Source organism: Ammospiza nelsoni, chromosome 4 (genome assembly GCF_027579445.1).
Source record: "Ammospiza nelsoni isolate bAmmNel1 chromosome 4, bAmmNel1.pri, whole genome shotgun sequence".
NCBI lineage: Eukaryota > Metazoa > Chordata > Aves > Passeriformes > Passerellidae > Ammospiza > Ammospiza nelsoni.
This window is the reverse complement of record NC_080636.1, coordinates 52,785,040-52,802,422: the sequence shown is the minus strand read 5'-3', so window position 1 is coordinate 52,802,422 and position 17,383 is coordinate 52,785,040. Positions and strand designations below refer to the sequence as shown.

At 38.2% G+C, this 17,383-nt stretch overlaps 1 protein-coding gene across 2 annotated transcripts in view; it reads right to left on the bottom strand.

Annotated features, from left to right (window-relative positions):
• Nucleotides 1-17,383, bottom strand: part of WDFY3 (WD repeat and FYVE domain containing 3) — a 152,879-nt gene that overhangs the window by 72,381 nt on the left and 63,115 nt on the right. For both annotated transcript variants that reach the window (XM_059471358.1, XM_059471359.1), the window contains exons 5-12: nt 15,089-15,198; nt 13,881-14,042; nt 12,612-12,804; nt 10,057-10,243; nt 7,223-7,389; nt 4,186-4,653; nt 2,733-2,831; nt 374-567 (exon numbers count right to left, since the gene is read on the bottom strand). In XM_059471358.1, coding sequence (XP_059327341.1) covers nt 374-567; nt 2,733-2,831; nt 4,186-4,653; nt 7,223-7,389; nt 10,057-10,243; nt 12,612-12,804; nt 13,881-14,042; nt 15,089-15,198 — 1,580 coding nt within the window. The remainder of the gene's footprint in view (nt 1-373; nt 568-2,732; nt 2,832-4,185; nt 4,654-7,222; nt 7,390-10,056; nt 10,244-12,611; nt 12,805-13,880; nt 14,043-15,088; nt 15,199-17,383) is intronic.

Sequence of the window (17,383 nt, the reverse complement as noted above, 5' to 3'; positions counted from 1 at the left end):
GAGCTGAAAAATAAATGTATGTTACTTGCTTGCTTTTTTTTTCCTGTATGTATTCCCATTATTTTTAACTCAGTAAGACCCCAGCAGGGAAAATTGTCATAACTGTAGAACCTCATTTTCTATCCACAAATATGATGATGCTAAAAACATATTCACTAGCCTACATCTCCAGTTCTGAAGCTTACCATTGATATAGATGGCAGAAAGGAAAAATAAAACCATGGATCAAATATATGTGTTTCAACTTCAGAGACAATCCACGTACTAAGCAAACACCACCCATCCAATCCAGCTCAATCCAATGCCCTTCTCAGTGTTTTCTCTCTTGGAACCACACTGTAGGGGCAGGAGTGCAGAAGAACCCTTCACCTACCCTCAGGATGTCAGTTTTAAGCTGCAGCTCCGTAGGTGGGGCCGAGTGCATCAGCCCCAGCAGGGTGCCCATGTCATCCTCTCCACTGGGGGACAACACCAGCTGCTGGATGATCATCAGCGCGTGCTGGCGGCACTGCGGGTACTTCACAATGTTGTGCACGCACCTGGCGCCACCAAACTCCCTGAAAATGCCTGCTCAGAAACAAGGTGGCAGAGTAAGCACTTCAACAGCAAGCAAAATATAACCAGTGGAAAATAATGACAACAAAACAACACCAAAGGTGTTAATTTTCAGTTCTACAGAATGAAGGGCAGAGTTTTAGCTCTATGGATGTGTAATGATTTACTACTATTTTTCCTCCTCTAACACAAACAAAAATAGAACTTCAATGTCTTCTGACAAAATTTTTCACTAAAGGCATTGTGTACAAGGATGGAGGTCAGCTCTAAGAATTTCCTCAATAATTCTGTTTCTCCAACAGCAGTTACTCTTTACAGGCTAGAGGTCAAAGGGTCTCAGGATGAAATAAAAATGTACCAAACCCTCCATGTTTTGTGAAGACCATATACTGTTCTGGTTTAGGGTAGTATTATCTTACATTTAGTAATAACCTAAATGCAATATTAACTGAAAATATAACTGGGATGTTTCTGGACATGAGCACTGGTTGAGAAGTGGTTCAGTCTATCCACATCATTTGTAAGATTCTGCAGATTTTTTATGGCAAGACCTATCCCTGTAGAGATTAAGCATAAGTCAAACTAAGTTTTTCAAGTTTGCTGGTTACTGCGATAACCAAAAGTTATATGAAAATTTATTCTGAAAGCATTACAAACCCCAAAGTGTATATATATGGCATATATAATGTGTGTTTAGTACAGTGTCAGCACCTAGAACATTGCTCTTATGTTAATTACTGAAGATGAAAACTGACTGGGGAAATGGATCAATGCTGTATTACTGCATCAAAAGGGATAATTTTCCATGTGATGATAAACTCAAAGAGCAGTTTAAATGACCAAGTTCAGGATTAACAAGTTGATAAGTTGTTTCCCTCTAACATATATATATATATATATATACACATATATATATACACACAGACATGAATACCACTATCCATTTCCTGCCTCCTGCTTTCTCTGATGTCCTTTGGATCAGAGATGGATTCAGTGCAAAAGGAGAGACCTCAGACCTTGAGACAGATGAGCTTGTTGCACTCCTTCACAAGTAAAGTCCATCTCCTTTTTGGTTTTCATAGAGACTGGGATAACATTTTATGTTTGTCCCACTCTTTGTGTAGGTTCTCAACTATCCAGCAAACCTGTGTGGGTCTGACATCCAAATTTCCTGTTGAAATGTAGTTGGCAGTTCTGCAATACTCTGGAAAGCTTATCAGAGACTGGTTTAAGATCAGACACCAAGCACTGAGTGTGGTATGAATCACTGCAAGGCTGTGCCTACTTATGTTTCTGTGATGACCTATAACCTCTGCTGGCCTCTGGATACAGCACCACTGCACTCACATCAGTGGCCAAACTTTCTGAGAAATAGTTTCTCAGCTCCTCCTGTATGCTCTGTCCTGCTCCAGAACTGGGAGACCTACTGATGAAATGAGGCCCTTGAACTCTCCAAGATTCCTCAGAAAGATCATCTGTGGCATCATCCCAAATTGCCGATGTCTTTTACACTCCTGCTGTTGTTTCTCCAGTGGATATTCAGATATGAAATCAGTCCTGAGAAGCAGCAAGGAGGTCCTGATGCCTGGTTGATGCTTCCTAGGTGACGTCAGGAATGCCATCTAACAGCAGTCAAGGGTTTGTTGCAAGGCAGGTGGATGCTACCACAGTCTCAAAATCACTAAGTCTTGGTTAATGAACTATAATACAAAACTGCCTTACATTTACAAAAGGACAACTGTAACAGAGCCCTGTGTGTACATACTGACTGGGAATAACTCTTTAATATAAATGAAAAAACAACTTTAACTAAAGGTACAGGCATTACATTATGTAGACATGACACTGTGAACACTGAACTACTATTTCTAATTATGTGCTTAAAGTTTTGAATATCCAAACAGTCTTACAAGCACTACCATGAATTATTATAGACCTGTTGAAGAGTGATGGGGTCTGGTGTTTGCCTTCAAGTAAACAATACGAAAGAAATTTAAGTTAAACACTATCTTGTTCTCCTTATGTTATGCACTCTAGGCTATGCTGTCTATTCTCTTTGCTAGGAAAACTTGGCCAGAGAGAACGTGTATTTCAGTGTAGTTGAATACTGGCCTGAAGATAGAAAGTCAAGACATTATTTTCTTCATACATATCTTGACAACAATCTCTTCACTCACCTGCATTTGTGTTTGATCCTTGTAGTAGTACTGTCAGGGTCTCCATAACCAATAAAGCCAGCTGCTTTTGGTCCTCAAATGAACTATTTCTTGAATCCACTACAAAAAAATTTCAGAAGCTAAAGTCATAGAAAATATCACTCTTTTCAAAGATGTTTCTCAATACTGTCCACCAACACTTTTACTTTATTTGCTTCCCCAGAGAGCATGCAACCCCACCATTTTCCAAAGCAAGCTGTGATTTAGTCTACACATGCATTCCTGGGAAAGCTTAACTATGAATCATACAAAAAGTTAATTTTATAAAGACAGTAATATAAACTGAGGTTTTAAAGCACTGTGAGCTCCACTGTGAGTGCCTGGCATTGCAGCTATTGTTTCTTTGAGCCACAAATGACACCAGTTGAAGATTAACTGCATCTGCTCTTGTTCAGTTTTCAGTACCTGAAAAGAGAAATTCCGCACAAAGCCCACAAAACTACACTCACATAATTACAGCAAACGTGCTGATTGCTTAACAGGTGTGGCAGACCAACACTGCAATTGGCATAGTACACACAGAGAAACACTCCAGGAAAAACAGTGGGGGTTTGGTTATTTTAACTTACTCTAACAAAAAATAAAACCCAACACAAGGACATGTGCACCCAGGTAGCACCCTGATTAGATGACATCCATTTATTTACAGGAACATAAGAACTGACGTGTTTTCCAATGGAGTTGAAGGGAACAAAGCTTTCCAACTAACCTACAGTTATCACTCACTAATGAAGCCTCATACAATTAAATCCAGGTGAAACATCCAGCAGTTATGGTTAAAAATTGTGTCATTGATGCACACAAGCTTGACTGCAGTTTGAATGAAGAATGCAAAAAAAATTGTCTGTCTGTGCACGTAGGCTCCTATGGCACGTGGCAGAGCCTGCCTTGGAGGCCTAGTAGCTAGAGCTTATCTGGGATGCTCCAGTCTGGAGACAACTCACCTTCATTTATTTTTTTAATGCTTAGAAAAATGTAGACCCAGCTTATAAAAAAATCTCCTATTAAGAGCTCAGATATGTACTCTATAGAATTTTTTCAAATCTGGGGCTAAACACGAAGTTACAAAGTACCTTTTGTTAGGAAGAACATTGATGGTGTGCATTGTCCCTATACTTTTTTCACATTAAGTAACAAATATTGAACCAGTACATCAAGAAATCATTTACAAAGGAAAATATGAGCTCGTACTACTTCGCATTCATACAGCATCATTCATTAAAGTTAGCCTCGAGCTTCTCTCAAGAAACTGAGAGAAGCAATTCCAATGAGCTTTTAAGATGGCACAGCAATCCTCAGCAGAATTCAGGCCTTGAGGTACATGTTCAGACTCTCTCATTTCTCCTAAATGCAAGACTTCACTATTTCCAGCCAAAAAAGACAAGAATTAGAAAAATGGAAATGGACACACTACCTTGATCATTCAGTGCCTGAGTGGGATCTTTCAAAAGGGCTGCATATTTATGAAGAAGATTTACCATCACCTCCAGAAGCCCCACTTCCCTGAAGACATCCTTAAAGATGTAATCATGACGAGTGAACTTCAAGAGTGTCTTCATGGCAATGATGCTACACTGAAAAGAAGCGCTGGATTTTAAAAGGATGCTCACACTGATCAGTTCTTTACAGGGTATGTAATTCAAGCTGAAGACAACCAATTCCAGCATCTCAAAGTATTTGGTCTGCACTTCTGGAAGTTTCGGAATTTTCTCTGCAAACTGAGACAATGTGTGCTGCGATTCCAAAATGAAGTAGTTGGCACTGTCCGCCATATAAATATTCGTGATGGCATCAAGGATGATTTGTGCTAGATAGTTGGTTTTTGCTCTCAAAAATGCATTCTGGAGGACAGAAAATGCTTGAATATTCCTCACACTATGACCTAATCAGGAAATAAAGTGGGATGGGAGGAAAAAGGAAAGAGAAAAATTCTTAATCATCGTAAACAATGAATGCACTTATTAATAATGATCCATGCATTTTAATAAGTAGGAATAAAATAACAGCGTATGATGGTCACTTTTAATAAAAACATCATTAAAATTAATTTCAAAAAAGCCTCTGCACATGCACTTACACTGTGAATTCCACAACCTACTATTCTTTAAGATGGTATCTTAATATATATTTGGTAGTAAGAGTTTATGTAAGCAGCTAAAGGTGCTGATCAGAGATAATTTCTTTAAAACAGATAAGTACACTGATTTAGTGTTAAAATGTACATGGGATACAGTCCTAGAGACAAAACAAAGCCTGCTCAGGATGTACCCACACCATAGGAGAACTCATTATAGGAACAGTGATACATTCTATGTTCTGTAATGCAGAACACAGCCCTTGCAGCTGGGAATAAAAAAGCTATGGCAGGGTCCAGTACTATTAACAATTAAGGAATTAAAACACAGAGAAAGAGTTGTAAAGCATAAAGTAGCTATAATATTAGCACACAAATATCTCACAGCTTTAAAGCTCAGTCACATTTCTATTGTAAGTACCTTCAAGTTCACTGATGTCTCATTCACTTAGCTAAAGAATGCATCATTTATGAGTGTGCCCCAAAATTTTCAATGGGCAAATATTATTCTTATTCTACTCAAAAGATGCCTTAAATTCAACTTTTTAAACTTCTGTAGGAATAGTACAAGACACAGTGGACAGATCCCACAATACAGAAAACAACTAATGGTAAAACATAACCAACAAAATACACAATCAAGAGTGAGAACTTTAAAGACAATCTAAACAAAGCATTTAGGATGTTTTAACAATAATTTTTTTTCCAATAAAGGTATATGCAAACTTTTAACCTGATTTAAAAACCCTTTCATAAACAAAAAATTCTTATTTATTATGTATTCTCTATGGCACACTACTCTCTTCATTTTTGTAAACTAAGTTGTCCAACTGAACAGTAAATTCAATTCAATTATCTTCATGCCTAGCCTCCCCACCTTCCATTTCAGTATTTCTCCAGAAGGCAAGAGAAAACTCCCTAGTAAAAGAACATTGGAACAATTTCACATCTGGAAGAATATTAGTTACATTACAACACAGTTGTTCCTAAAGGGCCTTATTTGCATGCTTTCTTTATTATGAAAATGTTCAAATGAGGGGATTTAGAGCTTCTTAAATGTGACAGGAACATAATAGTTTCAGATACAACTATTAATATTCTAACTTAGTATCAACAATTGTTCCAGGCAATCAAGTAGATTAATAAATTATTTTTGATTATTAGGAGGACCCCTGAAAAAACCAAATTCTAACCAGCTTTTCAGAGTTCAGGAACTAAAATGATTTAAATGGAAATAACTGAGAAATTAGTAAATTGAGAAAACACAGTCTCCATAAAAAGACAATTTTCCAACATTATGAAAAGCAAGTAAAAGGAACAGAGATGTCCTGACAAACACCACAAAGTTCAAGAACTCTTTTGCAGATTGCAACAGACCATGGTTTTCTCATAATATTGTATCAGACAAGCTGATTAACCTAAAAAAAAAAAATTATTATCAAAACATGAAGAAATTAAACTCTTGAGTGTTCACCTTCTTTCTCTATTTAGTGCAAAAGAAAAACAATTCCTAAGAACAATGAACTCTCTCTCCATACCAGAGAATGGAAGTCACTGTCCAAGGAACCTAGGATGTATATTCATTAGTCTATAAATCTGTAAATGGAATCCTAGAATTAACTTTTCTTGTGCAGTGGTATATCTCATAAAAGTTCAAAGTAGCTCCACAGTCACTATTAAATTCCAAACTCCTTAGTTACATAGAAGACTAACCTGAATTTTAAATTTATGAACAGGATATGAAACCTAAGTTTATTTTTATACAACCCTTTCTCCCTCAAGACTTCCTCAACCTTATCTCCAAATTGTAACTGACTGGTTTCAAACACATCACAGATTTTATCACTCTGATCGCAGTGGTGATGAAATCACAGATTTCAGCTCACAAGTTACACTTGCCTGAGCTGACAAAAGCTAAGAGAAAGCAAAGAGGAGAAGGGGAAGGATTTAACAAAAAAAAAAAAAAATCCCAAAAAACAAGCAAACAACAAAAAAACAACAACAAAGAAAATCAAGCCAGCACATCAGCCTTTCATATCAATTTAGTAAGAGAGCAGCTTAAAACACTATAAATCAAATCAGTGCATCTCTCCAATAAGATAATCTCTTCAAATCTCCACATAGAAAACTGTCAGCTCTACAGTGAAGAGGCTGGACCTGTCCCCAAAGACAAAAGCCCTAAGCTTTCTTCTTTGGGTACCAACCCCAAAATAAAATACTTGAGACCAAAATAACTGAGTATTTGATACAGAATCTTAGGTAAAGAACGTAGACTTAGTTGCAAAGGGTTTGTCCAATACACAGCTGGCTCTGTATCTTGTCACTTGCACTTAGAACAACAAAAAAGTAAACAAAGAGAGAAAGAAAGCAAACTCACCTTTGCCTGCAGGCTGTGGGACTGCAAATCCAGGCAGCAGGAAAGGTACTCCAGTGGTAACACCAGCTGGCTTTAATTCATTGACACCGTATGTTGTTAAGGAAGTTATCAAATTAACTAAGTCCTTCAAAGCATCCTTAGATTCAGCTTCTTTTGCCTGTTCTAACCTAAAGAAAATATAATAGGATCAAGTTAGCAGCACTAGTTTATCTGAACTCAAATCACTTCAGTAAGGTCTGGTTTATTCTATCAGTTTAGAGATTAATTTTACTGCCCGATTCCTGCAGTATTTTCCATGTCCATATGTCATACCATTAGATTATTCAAACATTGGACTTAAAAGAGCAAACAGTTATTTGCCATAGGAATTTACCTCATAAATCTCTTCTTGAACTCAACAGTCAGCAGAGAGACATGAAAAATTACATTAAGAATCCTCTCACAGACATGAAAATACTGTACAGGAAAGTATAGGATAGTCTGTAATTAAATAGATCTGCAATTAACTTGCTAGACTACATCTGCCACTTTGGGAGTGAATATTTTGTGCTAAGGAAAGGGTATCTTGGTAAAGGATAGCACTCTCAAGCACGGGATGAAGCACGCTCACTAGAACTACAAACTCTTACCACTTTGAACACAAGAGAATGGAAATGCTAACATCCCATTCCAACCATTTACTGACAGGAACACACCATCAGACCAAACCCTAAAAACTGACTCGGAATCCTAACACCATCCTCATTTTCCTGCTACTTCACCACAAATAAAATCATGTTTAATTATTTACTAACTGTAAACTGGGGTCCACATTCTTCTATAGACTCAGGCAGTACAAGCTGTTTTGCTTCTTGCTGACAAATGATTGTGGGAGCCCTTTACAAGCAGCTCATTCTGCATCCTCCATCTTCTTCTCAGGCAGATGTGGCTGAGGCAGGAACCTCCTTCAAACAAGAACCTCCTGCAAACAGTCACTACTACAGAAGCACAGAGCTCACCTAGTATCATTCTACTAATCCTCCACATGCTCTGCCATTTCACATCATCCAGATGAAATTACCAAAGTGCTCCTCCTGCCCCCACAGATCTTCTGCAATTTCTTACTGAGCCACCTTCTTCACACATCCTTCTGCTTTTCCAGCTCCAAAGCCTTTCTTCTTTGCAGCCAGAGACCCAGTGTCCAGATTTCATACCCTCACATGACACGATGAGTTATCATCATAAAAGTGCCCCAGAGTGAACAAGTCTCTGTGGGCAGGTTTGAGCCAAAACAGGGAAAATACAAAACTGTGGTCCATCACTGATCAAGGCATGGGCTCATTTAAGATCACTGTTTCTTGAAAGGAACTATTTTCTTCTAGAAAACCCCCTCAGGAAGAAATGAGGATAACACATTCCTATGCCATTAACCTTTACTGATGTCACCTGATGATCCCAGGTGTCCTCCTTTTTCAATGAGACATTCAAATCCCTAGGCTTACTATACCTTTGGCAGGGATCCCCCATTCTTTGATCTAAGCTTAGAGGAGAATTTGTTTAAAACACTCTATCTACAGAGAATCACTTTAGTACCTCAACATGTAACGTGACAGCATGTTCCCCTCCTATTTCTCCTAAACTCTGGCTGACAATTTCTGGAAAACAACTGCATTTGAATTACACTACTTTGAATTAATGCATTAGTGAATATAACATACTCCAAAACTCCACTTTTAGAACACGAAAAATAACAATTCCTTAACAGGTGCTTTAGCTTTTGTGGCACCAAAGGTAACTTATGAGTAATTTTAAGTGTGATTAAAAATGTCAAATGCCATGTCTATGTCTGGTATCCATTTAAAACAAACAAAAATCCCCCTCGGAAGTATACAATGTAGTGGAAAATTTAGTTCAAATATTTGGGTGCCAAACCTCAGCATACTAACACCAAAAACAGGGAGATAATATTAGCATTTCTCAGTAATAATGTCTTAAGCATCTTTGACCCAAATATACTTCCTAAGGTGTACACTTACAGTTACCCAGTATGTACCTTGGATTTGTAAAATATATATATTTTTTATATATATAACAGTAACAGCTAAGCATTCTTCTTCAGAACTTCATATTCAAACAAAACAACATAGACTGCCCATAGATTTTACACAAATAAAGCAATAGACATTCTTGTCTTTCTCAGAAAATTAAAGAAGTTTCTTTCATGGAAAGGAAAAAGAGATCATGGATAAATCATATACCAAAGGTTTTTTGGGCAGGCATTTTCATTACCATACTTTTTAATGCATTAGCAGCTTAGAAGTACTTTTAATTAGGAAAATAAAAACTATTCCCTCATAGGGTTCACCAGATTTACATATGGGATTTTTCATTATGATAACATGATAAGACTATATTTATAGAATTATTTAGGTTGGAAAAGACCTTCAAGATCATTGAGTCCAGCTGTTAACCCAACACAGCCAAGCCCACCACTAAACCACACCCTTAGGGAAAACAAAACCAACGCCAACCACTCAAAAATCACTAGTTGCAGCCAAAATTTTATGTTCTGGATTCTCCCTAAATATTTAGTACCAGTTTTTATAAGCAACTGCTATCTTTCCAAAACAAGAAACACTTACTAATAAACCAGTACTAAACAGCAATAAGTTCAACAATGTAGTTTAATAAATGGAAAGAACCACAGAATTCAATGTTTTGGTCTTAATATCTTAATTCCATAACAATCTATAATCACTTATTGTTTAAACCTATTCATCTACTCTTTATTAAGAAAATTTTTTTTGAAAAATTCTCAGTGATCTGTCTGCACTTCTTCAAGCACTTTTGCCTACCTGAGGAGAAGGTCACAGAGGAAGTTGTATCCTTGCCATATCCTAAAATCATCCAACAATGTTTGGGATACATCACTGGAGTCTTTGAGAAAACAAGAAAGTCCAGCAAACATCTCAACTATTTCTAGGGGAGAAAGGTCATCAGACTGCTGCATGTTCTGGACACACGTGGACAAACATTCCTTTTCTGAAAAGAATTGCAGTGGAGAAATTTAGGATTTTACTGACATTAATGACAGCAAGAGCCATAACCAACATACAAAACACAGCAATAAAGTAATTTATTCAAGTATCTCTTGTCACAGAACACTTAATATTACTTGAAGATGAGAAGGATTCTCAAACGGCTTTGGATCAGAACCCTAATCTCTTTCTGCCAACCTCTTCCTCTCTTTTACAACCTTGACTATTGGAAGGAGGAAACTGTAGATAAATACTAATTTTTACCTAAAAAGTCTGACCAGATAACTCAACAAAATAAAAAGACAAATATGGCAACTGTAAGTAATTCTAAACCATATTTTTTCTTTTAAAACACAAAGTTATACAAAGCACTGACTTAAAGTGTTATTAAATCCATACATATAAACCTTTACACCATGTCATCTTATTCCTTCTCTGGCTGGCATCCAAGAGACATAGTTGCCTTGCCCTGTATACTTCTCATATTCCATCAGTTCAGTAGGTCAGTAACAAAGTTTCCTCAAACCTATAGTGAGATTTTAAGTTGCACTCTGTTTTAAAGATGCTCCCTTCAATTATTTGCTATTTTAACTTTGCAGCACGCACAACACAAGCACAAATCTTTCTAGCTAGACTGATAACATAATTTTCCGGAGGTTAAATCAGAGCATGAGAGCATGAAAGGATGCTCCTTTGCATATGATGAAATATCTTTTACTGAATATAAGTTGAGTCTTGTGACAGATGTTCTTATCTCTTAAGTCAGGTTCACTTTTTTAATCAAAAAGAAAGAGGCAATGCTGACTGCTTTTCTTTCTAAAACTCCATTTCACTTTTTAAAGAACCTAGAGTATCTTTTCACATGCCAGCTTCCCTCCTCTGTGGATCAAGCCCATAGAGAAGCAATAATGGTAGCAACTGTAACACACCAAATGACAGTCAAAACTCCATTTACTTTCTTCATTGCACTTAATAACAGCTTCACACATGTACATACACCTTCTACACTCATCAAAAGCCCACCAGAAGCCTATCACCTTTTAAGTCCTAAAAACACTCAACTGGTGACAATGCTGTGCTTTGAGTGACACTGTACATTCGCATCTTTTTGACTGGAATTGGAAACACACTGCTAGCAGAAGAAAAAAAAACAGACTGAAATTTTCTCTGAAATATGTGAGAGCAGGGTGATGTATTCAATAAACCATCAATATAGAGTTTTGTAGCTACTTGCTTCTCAGGGTGTGAGCAACCCAAAATTGGGGGTTTCTTCTTTTCCAGCAGGTGTACACTGCTAAAATGTGTTAGGATGTTAGTTTACTCCAAGCCAGTCCAATTAAAAACTACAAATGCTTCCTATGTTGCCCCTCAGTCTAAAGGCCTTAAATACAATATTAGAAACATATTTTATCAGATTTCTTACCTCAAGTCCTGCATACCTAAACGCTCATATAGTTTTCAATTAGTGCAAAAAGAATAATTTGTACGCAAAGCTGCTTCCAGGGAGCTAATATCCTCTCCAACATTGGTTTTCATCTGCAAGTTGTTGTCAACCAGCTTGGCACCTCCCTCTTTACCAGCTCCTTGCAAAGACAGATGATGACTAAAGTACTACTTTCATTAGCTACCAAAATCTGTAACCAGCTACACAAATGTCCCTGTACAGTTTCCATGCCAGCAACAGCCAGGATCTACTTGTCTTAAAAATGGACAGGAGACAAACTGGAATGATTCTGGATGCTTCACTCATTTAGTGACTTACAGGCTGGATTAAGCCCATGAGATAACTTAACTTGGCCTTCAGCATGCACAAAATCTTCAATCAAAAGCAAGGTGGGGAAGAAGAGGGTCTGGCAGAAGAAATGCATGCTGATTGAAGTGTCAATCCAGTCAGTGACAGACCAGGGAAAACATAAGGGCTCCAAACCCATCCAGCACAGGTATGGTTCTCAGCCAAGCAAAGAGCCTCCATGGGCCAGGCCCTAGAAACAACATCCTTGGGTTGGGAAAGCTGGGCTGGACCACAGCGGGGGAAGACAGCTGCCTGCTAAGAATGAATGCATCTTCACAGCAAATATTTCTCAATACAGGCAGTTAGTGAAGTTACTGAAAGCCTTTCCTTTTGGTTATCATGAACACTACAGAAAAACATGAGAGGAAATGATCCTTCCAGATTAAACTGAAATGTGAATGAGAGACTCAGCTCTCTCACTACACAACAGCTTAGAAATGCAATCTGCATGTAAATAAGCACATGCCCAAACTAAAAGCCTAGAAGCCCTATTATTTTCATGCCTATTTCCCAAATAAGAAAACTCTGAAAGAAGAGCAGGAAAACATCCCAATAAAAAATACTAAAGAAAGACACATACCATGGATGTACTTCACTACATTGACACTAAGGCCATGACGAGATATGGTCATTAGTACTTCTCCTGCACTCTTCCTCCAAGGCAGGTTATAGGGAGGGCACCATGAGGTTATTGCACTGAACAGAAGCTGGAGATCATCCTTCTGAGCCAGCTCTTCCGCCGGGGACACAAAACTGCACAACTTTACTAGGATCTGAAATGGGAAGTCATTAAACAACTAGCATTAATACCTTTATCACTGAAAATTTTGCCTAGACTTAGTAAAAGGTGAAACATTCTTCCACTGAGGAAACACATTAAAAAAGGTAATTTGCTGTTTTCTCTTTGTATGTTCCTATACTTTGAACACAAGACAAGGTTATTTGACACATGGTTATTTCAAGTCCCAGTTCAGTTTAAAATGCTTACCAGAAGACTGCAAGCAGAATTTAAATCTCTTAGGCTGACACGGCATATTTGCATGGATACCAGAATATTCCATTCTTGGAGAATCTGACAGTTGCCTAACTTGCAGGTTTAAATTCTGCACTGAGGGAGAAGCCTCGTGAGGCAAACTGCTGTATTCCTTCCTAATGCAGGAAGAAGGCTATTGATGGGTTGTTGGCAGAGCAGCAACCATAACACCTTGGTCAAATTAAGTTTGTCAGGAAAGGCTACAGCAAAACTGCAAACATACCTGAATAACTGACACCTGGTCTGAATTTCCTAATTACCAAAACCAAGACAAAATGCAGCTGTGTAGGTGAAGCTACTACATCACACTCCCTTTTCTGCATGTTTTGAAATGTCTGATTTTTTGCATCTCATGCAGGAAAAACTCAGGCTCCCTCTCAGAAAACTGGAGAGAGGCTGTCTGCAACTGGATGGGGAGGTCTGAAACCTCACTAATTCCAGTCAGTTCATTTGAGAGCACCACTTTATTATCACTACTTTTTTACTATATCTATTTCAATCAGTAACAGCCAAAGATAACAAGTACTAGGACCAATAAATGAAAACAGAATAGTAATTCACACGTTGCTCCTTTTAAATATCTGTGCAGAAAAGCTGCAGAGATTTCTGCGCAGGAGGTATTTGTCAATGACAAAAACTAGAGGAGTGGGAATTTAACCTCAACTGTGCTTGCAGGAAAATCCACCTCTGTCTTAGCTATCAGTTAAGAATCAAGGAAGAGTAAAACCTGGCTCAAGTGAAAAGTTCCTAGACTTTGCTCACATGGAGTATTTACATTCCTCCTTCAAATTCCCTGACCTATTTTACCTTTCTTACCTGTACAAAGACTTTCTGTAGTAGCGCTCGGCGCTCTGCGAGAGGTAGTTCATTCTGTGCTCCTCCAACTACCTCAGGCACGTGTGGAAGGTCAAAAAACAGATACAGACATTTAACAAGTGTGGAAGGCACTGACATTGTAGTCATGCAGTCCACAGTTTTCTGAGGAAGAAGAAAACACAGCAAAAAACACCAGTTCAGCATATTGTATATTCCAAACATCAATAATAATGCAGTTGATTGAAATGCTGTTTTTTCTTTCTCACACCTTTGGTGAGGTGTTGACACAGCAGTAAAGATTCACCATCTATTCTTGAGCGCCTATCCAAACAGTAATTTTTAAAACAGGATGATTTATTCACATGACAACAGCACCTCACAGCCACAGTTCAGAGCAATCAATGCACAGGACAGAAACAAAACCTGTCAGTCTCTGCCAACAGAAGTTAACAAGTTAATTACAGGACCTTCAGCCAAGCCCTAATCAGCTATCAAGTCTTTGTAATAGGAGAAATGGGAGTGAGAGGAGGACATTTCAATTTATGCTCTCACTTGGCAAGAAGGTGTAAGGAGCTGTAAGAAGCAAGGTAGTAGAAAATATGAAAGCGTCAGTAGGAAGAAAAGACAAATTGGTGTGGAGGCTGGTGACATACTAAAACAGAGATAAGATGATGTGCTGAATTACAAAGACAGATTAGAGCAGAAATAACAAACCACAGAGCTGCCCAGTATCCTGCCAGAGAAAGATCTGTGATGGAGCACAGCACCAGAAGCAGAGGCAGGAATGATTCACTACCACCCCCATTCATCACTGCTCCAGGCCTTGCTTTTGCAACTGCTGTGGCCCTCCTCCAGTGAGGTGTGCGAAGTTCAAGGTCTGAACTATTTAGGTGCTCTATGTGCCATGCATCTCAGGGGGCACTAAGCAGCAGTATGCAAGAGAAGTCTTTGGGCAGCAATAAAAGTTGCATGCATTATTCAAAAGAGCATTATAAATTAAAGTCCCAAAACTACTCTTTTTTTCAGGCAATTGAAACCACAAGGAGCTAAAGCATAAGTCCTGTGGCAATACAAGAGAAAGAGCATCTTAATACAGAAAAGCAGAATATAGTTACATCTTTTGGTGAGTGTTCATGCAGTTCATTTTATTATTGCTTTTGTCTCTTCCACTCCATAATTTATCTTTAACTTTGCTGTTTCAGACTAACCTGTCCTGATGAAGCTAGTAAATTGATTGTGGTGAGCAGCATCCAACCTCTACTTGCTTCTTCACTTTGATTGACCTCCAGAAACTGGACTATGGCACGACTTGCAGCCTCTGTAGGGGCAGTGAAAAGAAAAAAAGCAGTAAGAATTCAGTCTGCTAGTCTGCAGAAGGGAACACATCCTCTCAGCAGCCCCAAGCACTGAGAATAAATTCACCTTTACAGCACTACTTCAAAAAAAAGGACTAGGCTTAGGCCTATGCCTTCCAGACACACATTCCAATCTTGCACATACATTTGGCTTTGCCACTGGTAAGGCTGCAAAAAGTACATTCTTTGGTCATGCATCATCCTTTGACCAGCAGACAGATTTGAGCAACTCCAGCAACATCTCTTTGAGTAGTTTTGCTTTATCAATATACAATATATTTTTTCGAAAGACATGAAGTCACCAACAATTAGTGGCCTCTGTGGAAATAGCTGAAATTTCTGGAAAAAAAGCTGCACTGTAACAACAGTATGGATAATGGGGATTTTAGGGAAGGAGAAGTGCTGAAAGACAAAAGGAATTAAAAAAACAGGAAAAAAAGTAACATTAAGAGTATGATCAGCAATTACCACATCCCCATCCCACATTTTTGAAAATGAAGACAGTAACAGCTTACAGATAATTCTTATGATTGAGAACCACTTCTGGATGCTATTCCATATCAGTCAGAGCCAAAGAGAAATACTCAAACTAGTAAACAAGTTATCAGCCTCAATAAATAAATCAAGAGAAAATGCAACCCTATATCACTGCTGCATGAATACACACTTAAGTAAGAAGTCTAAAATGCCAGTTGTGATGCCTGCCCATTACCTTTAAGAGACATCTAAAAACATTTTTCATTAATAACTGTGTATAAATCATCTCCTGTGCTTTTAGTGTCAACTAGGGCAGAAAAGGAAGGTGAATAATATCACATAAAAAAGAAATTACAAAGGAATTACTAATGGAGGAATAAATCTGCAACTGAAGAAAAATCCTTTTTTAATATTGGCTTGGTTGCTTCATCTGCTGTTAAGATTTCCCAGCACATACCTGGGAAGTTTATTTGAAAGGCAGCACATTTCATATGGCCAAGTACTTATCAAACTTGTAGTATCAATTACAGTGAGAAGATCACTTTCTGAAGCATCACACTGTAAGCTGTGCAGATTTGGTTCATTTGTTCAATGGCTCCTCTCTCATGTTTTTGTCTGGCAGAATTTTTTTCCATAACAAACTTTTGTACAAACGGCTGGTTTTCCAATTCTGATGCTAAAGTAAGGAAAGGCCCCTACCACTTCCCTCCATGAAACTGAGATAAAGTTTGAGATACCAAGGTGAAAAGTAAGGCAATTTATAAAACTCTCACAAACAAGGACAAGTAGGAATTTCCCAGCATGCTGACCTGAAACTATCAGTGCAAAGCACTGGTCAGATGGTTGTGTATATGAACAGGCCAACTTAGAAAGCACAACAGCCATGACACAGTTGCATTCCCTACACTAAAGGCATAGGCAAAATGCCAGAATTCCTGACAAAAGCTGTTTTTTCTCAGTTCTGAGAGCCAAGCATGTCTAAAGCATGCACTGCTGCTACAAGTGCCCCACTAGCACAGCATAAGGAGTGATTTTGTAGGCTTATTATTTTTCTATTCCACCACAGACAGAGCTGGGCAATCAGTCTCTGCCTACAAGAGACTGTCACACCAAACTGGGTGTGCACAGCCTCCTTTGGGCACAGTCTCCAAAGCCACCTATGGAATAAGGGCTGGTTCAGTCATCTTTGAGAGTGAAACTCAGGGGTTAAGTCCATGCTTCTGAAAAAGTTGTCATGCTGTTGGCATCCTGGCATAGCAATTGAACACTATAAATAGCAGTTTCAAAACTGTCACTCTTAATTAAGCACTACCTAAAACACAGACAGCATTTTAAGTGCTGGAACACGTTCTCTTGTCATCTGCTCTGAGCAAATTTGATAGCGCTATCATTTAAGATTAACTTCTATCATCAGCACTAGTCTTAATTTATTCCTTGTACCTTTCCCCTGTTTTTGAAGAGCCCAAGACATCATTTAATATAACATCCTGTATGTGCCCCACTCAGATGTCCCTAGCCCTTCAACTTCTGCTGCAGAAGAAAGCCAGTTCAGGAGCAGGATATGCTAATTAGTAAAAAGAGCAAAAAGGCAAAGAGAAAAACCTATAAAGTAAGATGTAAATATACCTATTGAGACAATGGTGCAAGTATGTACATGCGAGTATGACCATG